This window comes from Mustela nivalis, assembly GCF_964662115.1.
Source record: "Mustela nivalis genome assembly, chromosome: 6".
Classification (NCBI taxonomy): domain Eukaryota; kingdom Metazoa; phylum Chordata; class Mammalia; order Carnivora; family Mustelidae; genus Mustela; species Mustela nivalis.
Window position 1 is genome coordinate 17,875,521 of NC_139025.1, and position 19,810 is coordinate 17,895,330.

Consider the following 19,810-nt stretch of genomic DNA (forward strand, 5'->3'; position numbering starts at 1 on the left):
AACAGATAAAACCCACCAGGTCCCTCTAACATCCCAACCACAGACCCAGCAAATCACAGAGCCCACCCGCAGGCTGAGAGGCAAGAGGAAAATGGGAAGCAAGAGGCTGGAAAGGCTCTGCTGTACCTTTTGTTCAGCACCATGAAGTGAACAGCATAAGTGGCCGTGTAGAGAGTCAAGGGCAGCACTATGAGGCACAGGACACGAGCAGTCAGGTGTTTCCCCACAGTCACCTGCAAACACAGCCAGTGCGGGGTGCTGGGCACATGGCATCTTATCCTACTTTGTACCTTATATGTGCGTTATATGTAACTTTTTATGTGTGAGTCAAAATCACAAAAAAATTGAAAAACTAACAGCCAACAACAACAACAAAAAAAGTGAAAACCCTAGTCTTTCTATAATACCCCTCCCCACCCCGGGCCCTGCAAGGGGGTGAACCCGGGCCAGCCCTCTGCTGCCTATGCAGGCCCTCACCCAGAACCCCAGACCTTCCCTGCATCTTCAGCCTCATCACTCATCAGTCCCCTCTGCCTCCCAGTTCCGCTGAGCTCCCCGCGTGGTCCCTACACTTCCTGCACTGCGCCAGTCCTATCTGACACACACATAAGTATTCCTGATCTATAGCTCAGGCCTCAGCATCCCCACAATAAATCTTCCTGGACCATGTGACCCAGGCTCACGCCCTCCACTGTGCCCTCACAGCACTTTTTGGCTGGACTGTAATCACCCGTTCACTTATTTCTCTCTCTCCATTGTCTCTGGAGGACAGCATGCCCCTTGTTTTATTCCCAGCATACTCCAGCATGCCCCTTGTTTTATTCATCTGCATATTCCATGTTTCAGACTTAAAGGCAGTCTGTCTGTATTTTCTGAGCTAATAAATGAATTTATCAAGGTTTTGGTTCAGAGGCGATGGTAAAGCATTGTGGCGAAGTAGTCACAATGGTCTGGAGTCAGCCTCCTCTAAGCCTGAATCCTACATCCACCTTTATCACTTGTACAGTCTTGGACGCACAATTACCTCTCTAGGTCTGCACTTCCTCATTTGTGAAGAGAAGGTCATAACGACCTACCTCACAGGACTGTTAGGAGAGATAAATGAGACAGTGAGGGTGAAGCCCTTTGCCCAGTGCCTGGCACAGAATCAGCTTAGTTAATAATACTTTAATAAACTCTAAAGGCCCTTACTTGCCTCCAAATCTGGAGACCCTGGGTCAGAGAAAGAACACTGTGAGTTCATGAAGTCATCCTACCCATTTTACCCACGATCCCAAGCAGCAAGTATCTTCCATATATTGGCATGAGTCCAGCTGGACAGACTCCCCTGGCTGGGCAGTTTGCAGAGCATTTAAAAAACATCACAGAAACAAATGCTAAAAGAAAATTCCAAGGATGTTGGTTCATCCTCTCCCTTTAAACCTCTCTAGCCTCTGAGCATGGCCTACTTCCTACTGTCAGGCTGCCGACAGACAACGGCTGGATCCAGCCCATCTCAGGCCAAGAACACAGCCACTCTACCACCTGCAGCAGAGGCAGAGAAAGGCCACTGGCTCTGCTGCACAATACCAGGGAGCAAAGACATTTCCACAAGCACTTGGGTTCTCACCACTGAAAGACTGAGGTCTCCAAACAGGTGCCAAAGGTCTGAAATGGTGTTCCACCCCACTTGCAGGATGATAAAGAGGCCAACAAACTTGACCCCTAAAGCACCAGCCAGATTAATGCCAGTCAGGCTGAGCCAGAACCACCAGGGGGCAGAGAAGGGCCTGAAAACCAACAAGACACAAGAGTTCAGTTTGGCAGCAGGAACCAAACTAAAAAAAAAAAACAAAAAAACAAGAGCAGCAGTGGGGAAGGGCAGAGGTGTTGTGACCCTGATAGGCTGGGACTGCCGTCTTTCTAGAGGGCTCCTAACCTCAGGGGCCATGGTGTGGCTCCAAGGAGCATGGGGTCTATGAAACTCCCAAAACCGCAAGAAGCAGGGTGAGAGTAAGGAGGACGTTTTTCTGGCTGGGGCTCTAGCTTTCCTGGCTAAGTACAGGGCTCGAAGTAAGAAAAAGTCTTGTTCTTCAGTAGTGACCGATCAAGTGGGAGGAAAAGGCAAATCCAGAGAGGCCCACCGGATTCAGCCAGCCCTCGCCTGGGGTCACCTGCGGCCCTTGTGAAGTCACCAAGTACTGCTTACTATGTGTCAGGCGCTGTTCTGAGCACTTCACACATATAAACTAACAGTCACTACAACTCAGCGGAGGTGGGTCTTATGATGATCCCCTCCACCCAGAGGAGGAAACTGAGTTACAGAGAGGCTCAGCAGTACAGCTAGCAAGTGGGAGAGCGCGTCCTAACCCCAGCAGTCGGTTCCAAGGTTTGCTACACTTCCAGCACCCAGTGCTCGGTGCTGCCACTTCCCACTAGCTGGCTGCTTCCTCTGCCAGAGTGAAGGCTCCTTAACCGTGAGACTTATGTACCTCCGGTCCCTGGCACAGTACCTGGCACAGAGTAAGGATTCAAGAAGTGGCAGGTGGAGGCGAACGTGGTAGGAGATAATCACCCAAAGCCAGAAAGAGATGGTAGTCACTGGATCTGGCTTTACTAGCGTAATTTAATCTAATGAGTCTGACCATGGAGAAACCAAGCTGACTCCTAGAAAAGCCTAGGCGGAGCCAGCTCTTTTGGTTTGGATAGAATGAATGACCTACTCTACTCTCTCAGAGGCAAAAGGATGATCTGAAAAAGACCATTCTGGAAGAAGACCAGGCCCTCCAGAACAGCTTTAGAACTGACTAGGGCCTGCAGAGATCCTCTTGACTGGTATGGACTGCTTAAGCCAACCTTTATATATATTCTTCCTGTCAGTGGGTCAGGAATGGATGCAACCACGGAGGAGGGCAGGGAGACAAACAGTTCCCAGGTGGTTTCTGTCCTGGTTCCCTCCCCTCTAGGACAGAGAATGTGAAGGGAAAAGTTATTTTGGGATCCCTAACCAGCACTGGTGCCAAGGGTGGCTTAGAAGATGGTGGGGTTGGGGAAGGCATTAGGACTCCTCCATAACATCCACAAACCAGTACCCAAATCCACCCATTATAATATTCTTAAAACAGATAATTGACATTTTCTTATTTTTACACAAAACAAAGATAAAAATATGTCTAGAAAACATATTAAAATCTATTTTTATGGGGTGCCTGGGTGACTCAGTCGGTTAATCATCCAACTCTAGATTTCGGCTTAGGTCATGATCCCAGGGTCATGAGACCGAGTTTTTCATTGGCCTCATGCTAAATGTGGAGCCTACTTGGGATTCTCTCTCTTCCTCTCCCTCTGCCCCCCACCCCGCTCTACATGCAAGCATATGTGCGTATGCTCTCTCTCTAAAAATAAACAAATAAAGTATGCTATGCTTGCCTTAAGTGCAGTTTCAAGACAAGTCCTATAGGTACACACCCTGTCCCTGGTCATTACAGAAATTCTGGAGCTGCACAGTTTCTGACCCCCAATGCCCACCCCACAAAGATGGTGTTTCTGACCTGTCAGCACAGGAGTTGTACTTGACCATGCTCAGCATGGCAGCCATGATGAAGAACATCAAGATGGGGTCAAGGAGGATATACTGGGACAGAGTGAGGCATCCCGTATCTGAAAAACATGAGCTCAGCAGTGAAAAAGGAAATCAGAGATGGACCCCCCCCTGAGAACCAAACACCCCAACAATAGGAAATAGCGTACCTTATGCTAAATTGCATGTAAGCATTTACGCAGTCAAGACCAGATGAGTCACTGAGTCATCAGGGAGGTGGAAGGCCATAGCTTTGGGGTTGACCAAAGCCCAGGGATAGGAAACTATCTTACAAGGCTTTCAGGCCCATGATCCAAGAAAGGACCATGTCATTCAAACAGATGGAGCAGTCCCGAGACAAGGGTTCTTCCTCATTTCCACCATCAAAAAGGGAGTTCTGCCAGCCTGCTTACATAGCCATAAACTACCTATACCTAGGATAGAGTCTTAGCATGTTACAGAAGTCTCTGTCGGCAAATGATTCTCCACACAGGCACCAAAATGATTGTTTTTAAAACAAAATGTCATGACATCAAGCCCCTGCTTGAAGCCTCCAATGTCTTGCCGCTCACTCAGACTAACCAGGTCCTCATGACAGCTGCCAAAGCCAGCATGGTCTCCCTCCCTAAGCAATCTCCCGTCCCAACACCCTCTGCCTCATTCACTCCAATCTGGTCACACTTGGCCTCCTTGCTGTTCCCCGAATCCACCAAATCCTGCCTTGAACCAGAACCACCACACATGCTGTTCCCTCTGCCTGAACACTCAGACCTCTGCATATGGCTTAATGTTTTGCTTCACTCAGCAATCCGCTCAAGATTGCTGCCTACAAGAGAATCCCTCCCCATTACTCTCTCCTTTACCCTACTCTGTTTTCTACATTGCACTATGGCTTACATTGTTACATCTCAGACTTATAATTTACTTGCTTATCTGTCATCTGCCCCACCAGTAGGTAATTTCCATGACAGCACAGTGTCTCATCAGCATATCCTCGGGGGCCCAGAAAAGTGGCCTGGCACAGAGGAGATGCTGGAAAAACAGTTGTGGGATGAAAAAAAAGAATAAATGCAGAGGATGAATAACTGTGAAGGGAAATTAAAGACACAAAGAAAAAGCCACCAATCCTCTACAGAGAGGCCCTATAATCTTGCAACCTGTCAAAATACAGCCAGAAGCACCCCCGAAATATCCACCTAACTTGGCCTGGGCTTCTTTAAATGTTAAGTTCTATGAGATCATAAATTCACTTTCATAAAAATCAGAATAGCACAGAACCAATTTCTACAGATCAATGCTCATTTATCCATGTGGGACTTATCCACAGAAAATAAAGTTCCCATTTTGTTATTTCCTGTCACCCAGCTACTTCTGAGACACCTGCCCTTGCATTCAGTTGGAATCAACTGAATTTAAGTTTAAGGAGTGCAAAGTTATAGCAACCTGAGAGATCTTGATAGTAACCTGAGAGAAGCAGTATTAGAATTGTAAGCATCCTTCAAATACACGCGCGTGCGCGCACACACACACACACACACACATACACATTTATCTTCTTATCTACACCAAATTCAAATGTGGATAACCTGGAGATAATCTATTCTTGGGATTACGTATGTGAGCACTCCCCTTTAGTAATATAAAGGTGTGCTACACACAACTATTTTTATATGTAATAATCACTGGTGAAGAAAGAAGACTTGTAATACATTTACCCAATCTTAAATTTACTTAAGTACTGTGTCATGGACAGAATCCTTAAATGTATTGATTTCCACCTCCACTCATAATGTGGCAGTCAATCTCCTAAGAATCATGGTATCAGACAACTTACCAAAGGTGAGGAGGGCAGCGGAGAGCAGCGCTGCCGGGAGGGACCTGGACAGTTCCAATACAGTGAGGTAGGCAAAGGGGACCAGCAAGGAACCGAGGAAAGCACAGAACTATGGAAGGAAAAGAGAAGCAGTCAAACAGGCAGATAAGCATCAAAGATCTACCTGACTTGGTACAAATGACTGTTTAAAATGGAGGATCTTGGGGCAGACATGACTTGGTGATGTGAAATCACCTGGAATATCTATAAGCAAGAAAGGGGTGGTGTGACAGTGAATCGTCAAATCAAGCAACATGTGTGTGCCCATTGAGCACCATCGAACACTGACATGAAATCAGCAAAGTTCAGCCGGGGAGGTGTGCACAGGATGGCACACAGTTTAACAGGGGACTCTGAGGTGAGACTGGCCCATCCACTGCTAGCTGGGACTAAAAGTGTACATCTCTGAACCTCAGCCTCCCCATCTGTGTCATAGGAAAAATTAGAGTTCCTGCCTCAGAGACTTTTATCTGGAGATTAAATGAACTAGTTTTATCAGCAGACACAAAGTACTCAATAAACATGAGCTTCCACTACACAACTGTCAGTACAAGCAGAGAAAGACCTCTCTACATTGTTTTAATATTCTAGAGAATTCTATTATGATTTCTGTTATTTCTCCCTTGGCTCTTTTCTTCAATCACACCAGAAAATGACTCTTTAATCTACAGGTTGCATTTTGATTCTGGAAAAAAAATTATCTGACACTTCAGTATCTGGAGAATTGTTTTTTTGTTTTGTTTGGAACCACCAGCTCTCTCTCTACCTTCCTACCCTGTCCATCAAGAGTAAATAGACAAGCCCGGGGAAATGGAAATTCTCACATTTGGGTTGTCACTTTTTGTCAACTGAAAGCATGTCCTAGTGTGAAAGGAAACGAGGCTGTCATATCTGGCCTTCTCAATTTCCACAGCAAGTCCACAGTGAGTCAGGCCTCTATCCAACTACATATGCTATGTGATATTCAAAAGTCATTAAGAAGACGCAGAACCACTTAAGAATATGAACTCGAGGGCTAGGGCAATCCTTATTTAATACAGTATAATATGACCATGCAAATCACCCAGTGATTAGCTCAAATAAGCACACAGTGTTTATCTAAAGTGCTTTGAGCTCCTTAAGGAACAAAGCCTGTAAATAAATGCAACCTGTTCTGAGAGCTCCACATCTGAAGTCAGGTTTTGTAGGTTTCATTTAGCTGCAGATAAGGGGTCCCCACAGAGTTGGGTACTTAGGCCCGGTGATGCTCCTCAAGATGGGTGCTATGACTCGGGAAAAACATGTAGCCTCTTCTAAAGACTGGAAAACCCCTTTTGGGGGCCTGAAGCCTTCATGGGGAAAGAAGCAGTGACCTGGTGTCGGGAGTATGGGAGATCTTAAGAAGATCTTAAGAAGAGCCCTCAGAGACAGGCAACTCTCCAGCAGTTGTGGGAATGACGTGCAGCTTGCCAACGTGCTGAGGCCAATGTCAGGGCTGCAGGAGCCTCCTGGCTGCCTGGGTCCTAGGTTGTTCTCCAACCCAAAGTCTGAAGCCTCACATTGGCTGGGCAATAGGTGACTGTGTGCTTGCTCCTACCCATGAAATCTCTGTATTATCTGTGGCCTCCCTTAACATTCTTATCCACCACAGTTCTGAATCTCTATACCAAAATCTCTACTACAGGATGGGGGTCTAATCTTCGACCCTCCCACTGCCACCCAAAGTCCCTTTGTCTACACCTGCCACCATTCCACGGCTCCAACTGTAAGTTCTGACTGGGTGTGGCCCCAGGGTTCAGTCTAGAGCAAGTCAGGAAGCCTTACTCCTCTCATTCCCATGTAGTTGTGATGCTCATACTTGTCCCCAGGCTTCTGGAACAAAAAAGTCCCATCATATCCACTCAGGTAGCCAGCAAGACCTATCAGCATCTGAGGAGAGAAGAAGAACAAACAAAAAGATGAGGAGAGACTTTTAAGATTCCTCTGTCCCCGAACTTCCCTCCAGCTGCCCCCAGAGTTTGGATTCCCATGACAACTGTCCATAGGAGTTGCCAATGTGACATTTTCTCCTGCAGCTGTTGCAGAGCAAAGAACCTTTTGTCTAAAGAGCCCTTTGCTTAAAACAAATCCTCTCTTGTGTTAAGTGCAGATTGGGAATAGTGCAGATTGAACGCTTAGGAAGAAACCCCCACAATTTGAAGGGCAGTGCCAGGAAGGGCTTTCTCATTCAGCTTTCTTTCATTTGCTGTGAAATAAAACATGACAGCCCATGGGGGAGGCCATAGGCAGGGCTGATTCCTGGGAGACAGACCCTCTGAAAGGAAGATGAGATTCCAAGTTAGAATGAGGACGGAGAAAAGTGGCCAAGGAGTTCCACACCAGCAATAGGCAGAAGGGAAGAAAGGAGGTTAAAAGGATGCTAAGACAGACATATTTCCCCAGAGGAGAAAAGTCCCAACGGAAAAAAATACCAAAATGTCAGAGACCAGCTTCTCCTACTTCCAATATTTCAAAGAAGGGCAACCCTGGCACATTCCAAACCAGAACAAAGCAGTTATTACACTAAGACGGAGATTTGTGAATCCTTCAAAATGTTCAAGAAGATCAGCTTCTTCTTTTCTAACTTTCCAACTTCCAACAGCATAAAAGTCTCTTTTCCACACAAGCAATCAGAAGCTGCGAAGCCATGAAAACTGTCAGCAAATACCAAGCAATTTTAACACCAGGCTGCCCAGCCCAGACACCTGTGCTCCAGTTAAGCTACACAGAGACACAGAATATTCTGGCTGTATTAAGAAAGCCCCTCCCTGCAACACGGCTTGGGTCTGGACCACGAACCAGCTCCCTTTTTACAATAAGTAGCTCTAACGAAGGTTATTCTCTATAGTTTCATGTCAAGAAATAGAGGCCAAAATTCAACAGTAAATGATTATAAAGCCCTGTTGTGGGGGCGGGGGGAGGAATCCTGGGGCTCAGAAATTAATGTAACTATTTAACATAAAGTAAGAGGAGGTATTGAAAAGACAGAGCCATCCAAATACCTAGATGAACAAAAACTGACAGGAAACAATCAAATGCATGCCCCTTCCCACCTGGGACCTCAGAAGACAAATTCACAAATCCATCTGGTGCTGGGATAAATTCCCAGACTGCTTGGCAGGTCTGGTATAGTGAAGAAATGCACGGATGGTTTGCATCTCAGCTCTCTGATTGCGGACAATACCTACTATGTCTGAGCTACAAGTAGTAAAATCTCCCTTGCAGTGGGAGGGTAGGGTTGTGAGGATCAGAGACAATGCAATAGGTCAAACACCTGGCACTCCGCTGGGCATTACGCCGCCGAGCCCTTATGAGGCAGCTGAAATTCAGTGCCCTCAAGGTTAAAAGTAGCCCTGAGCTAATTTCCTAACTAACTCATTCAAATCAATGAGAAAAGCAAATTCTATAGGAAACAAAACAATAATGGCTAATAAACATATGAAGAAAATATTCAATGCAACTCATAAAGACATGCGAATGAAAACAGTGACACACTATATTTTATTCTCAAATTGGCAAAGTCCTGAAAGTATTATCATACCAGTGTTGACAATGGTGTGGGAGAAGCAAGAACCTTCATACACTATTGGGGGGAATATATATCACTACAATATTTTTGCAGAAAAACTTAGCAATATCTAACACAAATTTAAACGTGTGTATCCTCTGATTCTTTTTAGTTTGGCTGCTAAGAACCTTTTATATACACCTGCACAACTATGAAAAGATGTATGTACAAGGATGTTCATTGCAAAATCTTTGTAATGGCGGAAAACTGGAATTAACATAAATGTCCGCCAATTAAAGATGGGCAAAATAATTTATGGCACATCTGTATAATGGAATAATACATGGCCATTAAAATGAATAGAGTACCACAGTTATAAAAAAGGATGAGATCATGCCATTTGAAAAAGCATGGATGGACCTAGAGGGTATTCTGCTAAGCCAGACTAAAAAAGACAAACACTATACGATTCCACTCATAAATGGAATCTTTAAGAAATGAATAAATAAACAAAAACAGATTCAGAACTATAAATACTGAGTACAAACCGTCGTTGCTAGAGGGAAAGGAGTGTGGGATGGGCAACGTGGGTGAACAGGAGTAGGAGATACAGGCTTCCACTTATGGAATGAGTAAGTCATGGAAATAAAAAGCACAGCAGAAGGACTACAGTCAGTGATATCGTAGGAGCGATGTAACAGGACAGATGGTGGCTACACTGGCGGCGAGCACAGCATAACACAGAAACTTGTCAAATCACCACGTTGTATACCCAAAATTAATGTAACATCGTGTGTCAACTATACGCAGACTTAAAAAGTAAAAAATACAATAAAATAGATTTTTTTAAAATGGAGTGAATTTTTATGTGCTAATGTGAAAGAAGTTGGGATATATCCTGTTTAAAATACAACTTGCTGAACAACTTTAGTTTGGTCCTATTTGTATATATAAGTTGTTCATGTGCACATCTATAAATATACTCATGTATCAGTAAAAAGAATTTCTTTTTTTTAAAGATTTTATTGATTTATTTGTCAGGGAGAGAGTGTGCACAAGTGGGGGGAGGGCAGAGGAAGAAGCAGGCTCTGCGCTGAGCAAAGAGCTCAATGTGGGACTCGATCCCAGGACCCTGGGATCACAACCAAAGGCAGATGCTTAACCAACTGAGCCACCTAGGCAACCTGCATAAAGAATTTCTAAGAAAACTTATATAAGAAACTAATAGAAATGTGGGGAGAGGTAGATCTTGACCTTTTACATCCTTCTGTGTTAATCAAATGTTTCACTCTATGCAGGCATTTCTATTTCCTCCAGGGCTGGGGCCGGCATGGAGGGACAGCTAGCAGGCTCAGTACTGCAGGAGAAAACCTCCCATTCACAGCTTCAAGGGGCTTTCTGATTCTCTGACTGGCTTGGCCTTAGAACCTATGAAAGCTACTATGTTCACTCTCTTTCAACCAGGTAGAGCACAGGACATCAGGAGATAAATTAGGGGGGCAGACGGACCAAAATCCCCAGGGGCAGCCTTATAAAGAAGCTTCACATTTCCCCCTACCCACAAGGACCAGAGGTGAGCCATGGGAGGCTTAAGTAAAAACAAATCAGCCAGTGTTCCACGGGCATGTCTTCACCGTGCTGAGCACTAGGGGACTCCAAACACAGACAGGAAGTCGGCACCTGAAAGACTGGGCTGGGTTCCCTAGGGGGAAAAAAAGAAATCTCCTCCACCAGGGGGGCTGGTTCCCCCGCTAGCCCAGTGCAAACACTCAACACATTGTATTGCTTATTCCTACAGTAGCTAACAGATACCATCTAAGTGGTGGGACAAGGCAAGTATCATGAAGCAGTGTGCTTAACAGTTAAGAGAGTAGACGTTAAACCAGCCTGAAACTTGACTCTGTCACTTAACCAGCTTTCTTCCCTATGGCAAACTTCTTTTCCTCTCTCTGCCCCAGTTTCCCCATTGGCAAAATAGGGGATACAACAGTACCTACTTCATAGGTTATTCTGAGAGAGAAGATAAACACCAAAAGTGACTAGAACAAAGTTTTCAATTGCTCGGATTTTTATTGCTATTATCTTATCTCTAAAGGAGAAAGGAAGAGGCATAATATTTTCCACTCCAGCTCTGGGCTCAGAGCGAATTTTGAAATAGGTCACTATCCCACCTCCTTCTCCACCCCCTCTGGTCTCTACCCAGTGCTCTCGTACCCCTAAGCCCACCTGTCCCATATCACCACCCCTGCCTCCCATGACCTCTGCCTTTATCCCCAAGTGCTCCCTGCTCCAGGATCATGCCCCCACTTTGTATTGGACCAATTATTGCCTCTTGGTGCTAAAGATCTCAGCCACCAGTTAGGAAGAAAGGGCTGATCCATAGCCTTCTCAGAGGTCATTGTTTTTAGAGGAGCAAAATGAATTCTCATTGTGGGATTTCTAATTGTAAAACATGTGAGAGGCACAGGTCAAACAATGTACCTGCTGGGAGTGGGGGAGGAAAGGGAGTTTTACTCCCCTGTCGACAATGAGCTCCTCTCGGCAATCTCTGCTTTCTGCAACGGACTCCTTCTCTCCTTTGTTTACTTCTCTGAACTGAGGTGAAATTCATATACCATAAGACTCACCATTTTAAAGTGTACAGCTCAGTGGTTTCTAGTATATTCCCAAGGTTGTGCCACCATGACCTCTACCTAATTCCAGAACATTTCATCACCCCAGAAGAAATTCCCTAACCATTTGCAATCAGTCATTAACCCTCCTTCCCCACCAGAACGTGGCCACACTATTAATCTAGTTTCTGCTTCTATGGATTTGCCTATTCTAGACATTTCATATAAATAGAATCATATACTATTGTGGCCTTTTATGTCTAACACCTTTCACTTAGCATTATGTTTACAAGACTCAGCCACATTGTAGCATGTATCAACATTTCATTCCCCTTTTATGGCTGAATAATATTCCATCATATAGATATGCCATATTTTGTATATCAATCCATTGGCTGATGGACTCCCTCTCCATTTCTGGGCCCAGAGAACTCCTCAAAACATCAAAGACTTTCCACGGAAGCAGCTGGCCTGGAATGTCAGGGATTTCTTTCCACAAGCCCAAGATTCAAATCCAAAATGGAGATTTCACTCCAACCCTTCGAAGAGAGCTGTCAGTCATCACATTGCTCACCTTTCCCAGGGGTGGGTGCACATCAAAGAAAAAGGTGCGGTTGATATAATAGCTTCCCATTTTTCCAAAGTGAGTCTCATCCCAACTAAGGGAAAAACAGAAAGAGAAATGAGAATTTTAAAATTATCATACAACCTGGGGTGCCTGGTGGCTCAGTCCATTAAGCGTCTGCCTTCTGCACAGGTCATGATCCCGGGGTCCTGGGATCCAGTCCCACATAGGACTCCCTGCTTCAATTGGCTTTTCCTCTCCCCCTGCCCCTCCCCTCACTTCTGCCCGCACACTCTCTCTCTTTCTCTGTTTCTCTCTCTCATTCTCTCAAATAAATGAAGTCTTAAAAATAAATAAATGAATTATCATGCAATCCAAATAACCATAATAAAGCATGGTTAAAATAAAAGGCTATGAGGGCGCCTGGGTAGCTCAGTCAGTTAGGCCACTGCCTTCGGCTCAGGTCATGATTCCAGGGTTCTGGGATCGAGTCCCACAGCAGGCTCCTTGCTCAGCGGGGAGCCTGCTTCTCTCTCTGCCTCGGCCTGCCCTCTGCCTGCTTGTACTCTCTCTCTCTTTCTCTCTCTCTGATGAATAAATAAATAAAATCTTTTTTAAAAAATCAAAGACTATGGGATACCTGGGTGGCTCAGTCGGTTAAGTGTCTGCCTTCAGCTCAGGTCACAATCTCAAGAGTCCTGGGATCAAGCCCTAGGTCAGGCTTTGGGCTCAGTGGGGAGATTGTTTCCTCCAAAAAACCAAAGAGTAGGGGCACTTGGGTAGCTCAGTCATTAAGCATCTGCCTTCAGCTCGGGTCATGATTCCAGGGTCCTGGGATCAAGCCCTGCATCAGGCTCCCTGTTCTGCGGGAAGCCTGCTTCTCCTTCTCCCACTCCCTCTGCTTGTGTTCCCTCTCTGGTTGGCTGTTTCTCTCTCTCTCTGTCAAATAAATAAATACTTAAACATACACACACACACACAGACTATAAGTTTCAAGCAATTAATGAGAAAATTTAGATTAAAAAATCATTGACACATTAGGGCATCTGGCTGGCTCAGTTGGTAGATTATGCAACTCTTGATCCTGGGGTCATGAGCCTTTTTTTTTTTTAAAGATTTTATTTATTTGTGTATTTGAGAGAGTACACGTATGCATGCAAGCTGAGGGAAGGACTGAGGGAGAGGCAGAGGGAGAGAGAATCCTCAAGCAGACTCCCATTGAGAGTAGAACCCCACATGTGGCTCGATTTCACAACCCTGGCATCATGACCTGAGTCAAAACCAAAAGTCCCATACTTAACCAACTGAGCCACCCAAGAGGTCATGAGTTTGAGCCCCACACTGGAGATAGAGTTTACTTAAAAATATATATTTTTTTTACACAAGTGATTTGAGGAAGCAAGATACCAGGCTGATTATTTTTGTTATTTTTTTAAGATTTTAATTATTTATTGGTCAGAGAGAGAGAGAGGGAGAGGGAGCACAAGCAGGGAAAGCAGCAGGCAGAGGGAGAAGCAGGCTCCCAGCTGAGCAAAGAGCCCAATGTGGCACTCCATCCCAGGACTCTGGGATCACGACCTGAGCTAAAAGCAGATGCTTAACCAACTGAGCCACCCAGGTGTCCCCATCACACAGATTGTTAATCTTCATTTAGACAGATGAGAAAGGTCAGCAAATATTTACCAACCAGTTATAAATTTGAGCAAAATCTCTACTTATTCTGTAGCTTGAGTTTCTATTTATTTTAAAAGGCCAGAGTTTCTCTATAATATAGAAAGTTTTGTAGTAAGTGTTCTCTTCCAAGTCTGTTACCTTCTGACCCTGAGACTACTTTTGCTCCTAGGAAATAGACTACTATTACTATTACAGACTACACCACCGGCTACTGATTAGTAATGACCTACAAACTACGGTTGTCACAGGAGTCTAATCTTGCTCATTAACTTTCTGATATTTAACCTGCTGAACCTGAACTCACTGAGCTTATTATAATGAACTAACCAGTATATAAAAATTGAGTTAAGAGCCTATCTATAAGCTATCCTCATTGCATAAACTGTTTTGCAAGTAGACAAGTGATTCTAATACATTAGCTTTTAAACACAATGCAAAAATCTTATTCTTTCTTACAACCATATAAACCTTTTCGCATCCTACACAAAGACTGAAGGGCAGCAGCCCAGTTATCCTGTATGGCCTGGCCATTCTGTTAGTTCCTCCCCACAGCCCAGAAGAGCAGGTACTTTCTAGTGACCAGCCATTCCCAGGTCAGCTTTCATAAGCAATTATTACCAACCTCCAATGTAAGGAGCTAACCATGCTTTTCCCCAAAATGTAGGGTTCCTTTTTTTTCCCTTTAACTTAGTGGGTCCAATAGATAGGCAGAGAAGTAAATCTACCTCTGCATCTGCTATCTGCTAAACACTCAGCTTGGCAGGGAGTGAGGACAGTGGTATGGTGATGTCAAAGAGAGAAATAACTTGCAAGCGTGTGACCAAACTGATTTGCAGAAAGAGAAATCAGTCTCAGCTCCACCACTTATTGACGGCACAACCTGCCAAAGTCAGTCATCCTCTCTGGATCCCGGTTCTTATCTACACAATGAAAACAACAGAAATATTTGCCATGTCCCCCTCACAGGGAAGCATTAGAACTCAATTCAGAAGACATATGTGGGGGCGCCTGGGTGGCTCAGTGGGTTAATGCCTCTGCCTTCGGCTCAGGTCATGATCCCAGGGTCTTGGGATCGAGCCCCGCATTGGGCTCTCTGCTTAGCTGGGAGCCTGCTTCCTCCTCTCTCTGCCTGCCTCTCTGCTTACTTATGATCTCTCTCTCTGTCAAATAAATAAATAAAATCTTTAAAAAAATACATATGTGAAAGAACTCTGTAGACTATAAAGTCCCACACATTTAAATCATCCCAACTGGGCATTATGTAAACTGTCCCAACACTTGTGGTCAGTTTTGAGGTCTGTTTGGAAACATGACATTTTTTTACTTCAAAATTTTCCCAAGTAAAACTAGTAGTAACATTCGTATTTTTTCTCAGCTTTTATTGTGTTTGTGTTGGGAGAGACCATCCTCCCTGGTTCTCTCTTGTTGCTACAGACCTTGCAAGGTATGCCAAGGACGTCCTGGCCACTCCTTCCTCGGGCCATTTCTCAGGGTTATGTTTGCAGAAAACAACCTTGAGGGAAGAGTCAGCACCTCCCTCTGGGACAGACAGCATTCTCATTTACAGTTTATTATAAAACAGTGGATTCCCCAAACTCAGTATCCCTCAGCTCCGATACAACCCGCTGCTTGTGCAGGCAGTCACTCGGACCCCTGGCATCACATGGGACTTTGGGGGCAAGAGGAACGGATGCCCGCGTGCCGCTGTGCACCCTGCTTGCTGCGCCCTAAGAAATGAAGTTCTTTGTCTCCGACTCTGTACTTTGCCATCTGCCAGCACCCATAAAACAATGACAGGCTAACTCACGAGTTTGCAAGATGAATAAAACAAAATCCCAGACCCTGACAGTCCATGGTCACAAGCATAGGGTGCTGAGACATAGGTTTCTGTAAGAGAAAGGACAATGAGCTGGGGATGGAATCTGAAAAGTCAGTGCCCTCGCCTGAGTGGTGGGCAAGGAAGGTAGTGAGTGTCCCACTGTCCTACCTATTAATGAGGCTGAATGGAGAAAGAAACTGTTTGAATGCTGCCTTGGTTACTGCTCACTCTCCTCTGGGAAAAACAAAGAGACGTAATCACGACCATGGGGCAGCAAGCCTAGCAGCCCCAGCGAAAAAGCAATACGGATGTGGCTGCTAAATCAAGGAGTCTCCAAAGTTGACAAAAAAGGTGCTAGCAGGAAGGACCTTGCTATTCAACACAGAATTGGGGGCAAAATGAAAACACTGAAAAGTCCTGGGGTGAGCTGTGTGCTCAAGACAAAAGTAAACATGCCTTGCTTAGTTGCTCACAGCCACTCTCTCCCTCTGTGTCCCATGATCTCTCCGCCTCTACCACAATCTCAGCTGTGTTAAAAGGAGTAAGATGATTAAAGGTGGGGTCAAGGTTTCCCAGTCCCTAAAGGGGACTGAAGGCCACACACATGCATCCTAGGATGCTGGGGAACTCCAGAGAAAAGAGGGACTCAAACTCAGGGCAGGGGTCTACATCTCCAGTTCACTCAATCCCATGGCAAGGAGAGGGACAATCTGCTAGACACAGGGGTTACCAGAGGTGCTAGGGACTACAGGGAGAGCCCTAGCAGTGTGTACAGGGGCTGAAAGAAAAGAGCCCTTAAGCCCAGGGGCTCACCATAGAAGTACACTGACACACAGAAGTACACTGAAAAGGCGTGCCAAGCTTATGCAGGGGCTAAAGGAAAGAAAAAAGCTCCCTCCCACCACCTGCATCCAGCACTCCACACTCTCCACTGGAGAACAGCATAATCTCTGGATGGCTGCCATTGTAGTTACTGATGCAGGCCTATTAGACTCATAAGCTCAAGGGGGGAAAAGCACCCAAATTCAACTGATAGGTTTGAGCCAGCTCCTAGTGGGGAAGGGAAGATAAAATGACCTTGTAGGTAGGGTCCTTGTACTACTGTTGTGGCTCCCACTGTGGAATGTATACTGGCAAAGAGGATTATCCCATTCATGGACAGCCATGTGGTCCAGGAGAAATACTATCGATTCCAAGAAGAGAAAGGGAAATCACAACCTTGAACACGTAATGGCAGTTCGAGCCGAGAGGCCATTCTTCAGGATAACAGCACCATCTGCTGGACGCAGGTACCAAGCACACACTTTTTAAAAGCACGCTATCAACCTACTACTAAGCTTTTACTGAAATTCAGCGCCTAACGGATGAAGGCCTTAGGATTCTTTGGCTTGATATTGCCACCTTGGGGTAAGTCAACTTGGCATATAAGGCTAACAAAAGGCTCAATAAAACTTGATGGTGAAATGGAAGTGATCTAGCTGGCCTGGCCCTAGAGGCATCTTTATAAGAAGAGGCGGGAGCTCCGACTTTGAGAGAAACTATCTTCCATTCCACCACCCAAAGCAAAACCACTAGCTCAGTGGAGACTTGATGCACAGAGGTTTCCTCTCAAGGCTTGTGCCTGGTTGGCGGAGAGCGTCCATTGGGCAGCAGCAACCATCCAGTCCCAGTGACAACTCTGGAAGGCCAAATGCAGTAAGGGTTGATGGGTACAATGGGCTCATCACCCTTGCCTTGCACAATATTCCTGAGAAACAGACAAGTTCTATTTTTATTGGCTCTTGGGCTTTTGCCATTAGTCTAGTTTCTGGTGTGCTACCTAGAGGACTATATACTGAGAAATTTAAATTACCCCTCTTTAGAGACAAGAATTGTGGCAAAACAGTCATGGCTGCCTGTCAGTGGGACAATCTGGATCACTCATATGGAGGCCCACAGTGAGGACCAGGATTCTGTTAAGACTGACTGAAATCAAGCTGCAGATCAAGCCTGTACCAAACAGACTACTGCCATTGTAATCAGGATTCATCAATGCTCCACATGTGGAAACACATCTACCATCATGGACTGGGCACAAAGTAAAGGGCTATAGGTTTCTGAAGCAGAAGCCATCACTGCATTGTGCTGACTTGTGACTCCTGCCAAAAGTTGGCCAATTCATCCTGTCATAAAGGAGGCCACAATGGGGGCATTGGCCCTGCCTGCTCCAAGGAAACTGACTTTAGGACTTTATTAGTCCTAAAGTATTAGTATTAGGACTTTGTATCCCTCTTCGGGCTATCATTGGCACTTCACTGCTACTGACACTTTTTCAGGCTAACGTGTTGATGATGTTGTTCCAGTCCAACCATCTAATGCCACATATGTTACTGCAGTAATTGAAACTAAACTATGCCATTCCAAACCATCTAAGTCTGACAATAGCATACCTTTTTTTTTTTTTTTTGCAATGGCCACAAAATAATGAGCCAACAGTCAGTAGAAGTATCTGATGGCATTCCACACTCCTTACCCTCCAAACACATTTGATATTGTTGAGCACAGAACAATCTTCTCAAAATGATTTCTGACTCTACTTCCCTCACCTCCTCCTGGTTCACACACCTTGGTAAAGCAGTTTCATCACCTAATGCAGTCATCACCAGAAAGGGTTCATCTCCTCTTGGACAAAAGAGGTGGAGGGTTATATAAACCCATATTTTGAACATTTTAGTTTCTTCCTGGACCATACCTGGACATGATTTGTCTTTCTTTCCCCCTAACAACTGCTGATCAGCAGGGTGGAGGAGGGAGGGAAGATTCAAACTTAATCCAGTATGTTGATATTCATGCTGCCTCCTACCCTGTGAGTAATGAGTCCTTTGTCTCTGACCCAGGAGTCTCATGTCTTCTGCCAGCATTCATGAAACAATAACAAACGAATTTATTCACTTCCAAGTAGGATAGCCCAGGTAGTTTGTTAGCTGGCTTGCTTTTTGGCCAAGGAGTTCCATTTTTAACATCCCCTACACTAACCTTCTAGTCAGGGATACCGACAAAACATGTTATCACTTGTTGGCTAAACAAATTAACCATTTTCAGATTGCGCAAAACTTTTCCTCCTTCTAGCTGGAGACTTTTTACTCTTATCTCATAAAATCTAAGTCCTACAAAATAAAATCTTTAAGAAAACAAGTCTCTCCTCACAAGGAGAGACCCCTGCCACCATCTCTGGACACACAAATTGTCCCTGCTCCCAAGGATGATTTTCACCTCCCTTGATGCCTGGAAATCCTGCAGATTAGGAACTCAGGCCTTAGGAAATTCTGTACTAAGAATTTCCAATTCTCCTTGGAAGGTCAAACACACAGTCTGAGGCTCCTCGGATCCTAAGGAATCCCACTGCCACCCACGGGAGCAGAAACGACTCCTCTCACATACACTGCACCTGGCCAAAGCAACCTCCCGCAACCTGTTTCTCCAGCGCAGCCCCGCCCCTCCCCCTGTGATTCCCGCCCCCTCCGTGCCCCCGGGCCAATCAGAGGGTGCATCGTTCCCACCCCGTTGCCACGGGATCCGCCGAGTCCCTTCTGTCACTCACCAGATGTGCGGCGGCTCGTCCAGACGGTGGAAGCGGGTGGCGAAGGACAGCAGCGTCACCAGGGCCAGCAGGGCCCACCGGCCGGCTGCCTCGAAGCGCCGCGAGCCCCGAGCAGGCCGTTTGGGGCTCCGCGATGCAGGCTGGGCAGCCACGTCCGGGCCCACAGCCCTAGTGACCTGGGGCCCACAGCGGCCCCGCCGGGGACGCAGCTCGGACCCTGCGGGGCCTCCGCCCACTGCCGGCGGCATCCTGCCCCTCCTCAGGATCGCCCTCCGGCTGGCCGACACGCTCGATCTTGCGAGCCGCCCCGCCAAGAACTCACCCAGGGGCACCTCGCGGTGCCCTGGGAAATGTAGTTCCCTGCGCCGGCAGCGGGCGCCGGGGCCCCGGCCTCTGGGCTGCGCGGGGAGCGCGGTCGCCGTCCGGGCCGCTAGGAGGCGGCTGGTGGCGCAGAGCATGACGGATGGCCCGGGCCCGGCGGGCCGGCCGGGGAGGAAACGGGCTCAAGGAACTGCAACTCCCAGCAGCTCCGGGAGGGGGGGCGTGGCGGCAGGGCGGGGCGACCCAGACGGGACCGAAAAGATCATTCTAGCCCAACCCCT

At 46.1% G+C, this 19,810-nt stretch overlaps 1 protein-coding gene across 1 annotated transcript in view; it reads right to left on the reverse strand.

Annotated features, from left to right (window-relative positions):
• The window catches only part of POMT2 (protein O-mannosyltransferase 2), a 43,032-nt gene extending 23,331 nt beyond the window's left edge, over positions 1-19,701 (reverse strand). Inside the window, exons 1-7 of the mRNA XM_082733635.1 lie at positions 19,209-19,701; positions 12,145-12,229; positions 7,236-7,340; positions 5,394-5,502; positions 3,531-3,639; positions 1,610-1,769; positions 127-233 (exon numbers count right to left, since the gene is read on the reverse strand). Coding sequence (XP_082589761.1) covers positions 127-233; positions 1,610-1,769; positions 3,531-3,639; positions 5,394-5,502; positions 7,236-7,340; positions 12,145-12,229; positions 19,209-19,666 — 1,133 coding nt within the window. The 5' untranslated portion in view covers positions 19,667-19,701. The remainder of the gene's footprint in view (positions 1-126; positions 234-1,609; positions 1,770-3,530; positions 3,640-5,393; positions 5,503-7,235; positions 7,341-12,144; positions 12,230-19,208) is intronic.
• Between the last annotated feature and the right edge of the window lie 109 nt (positions 19,702-19,810).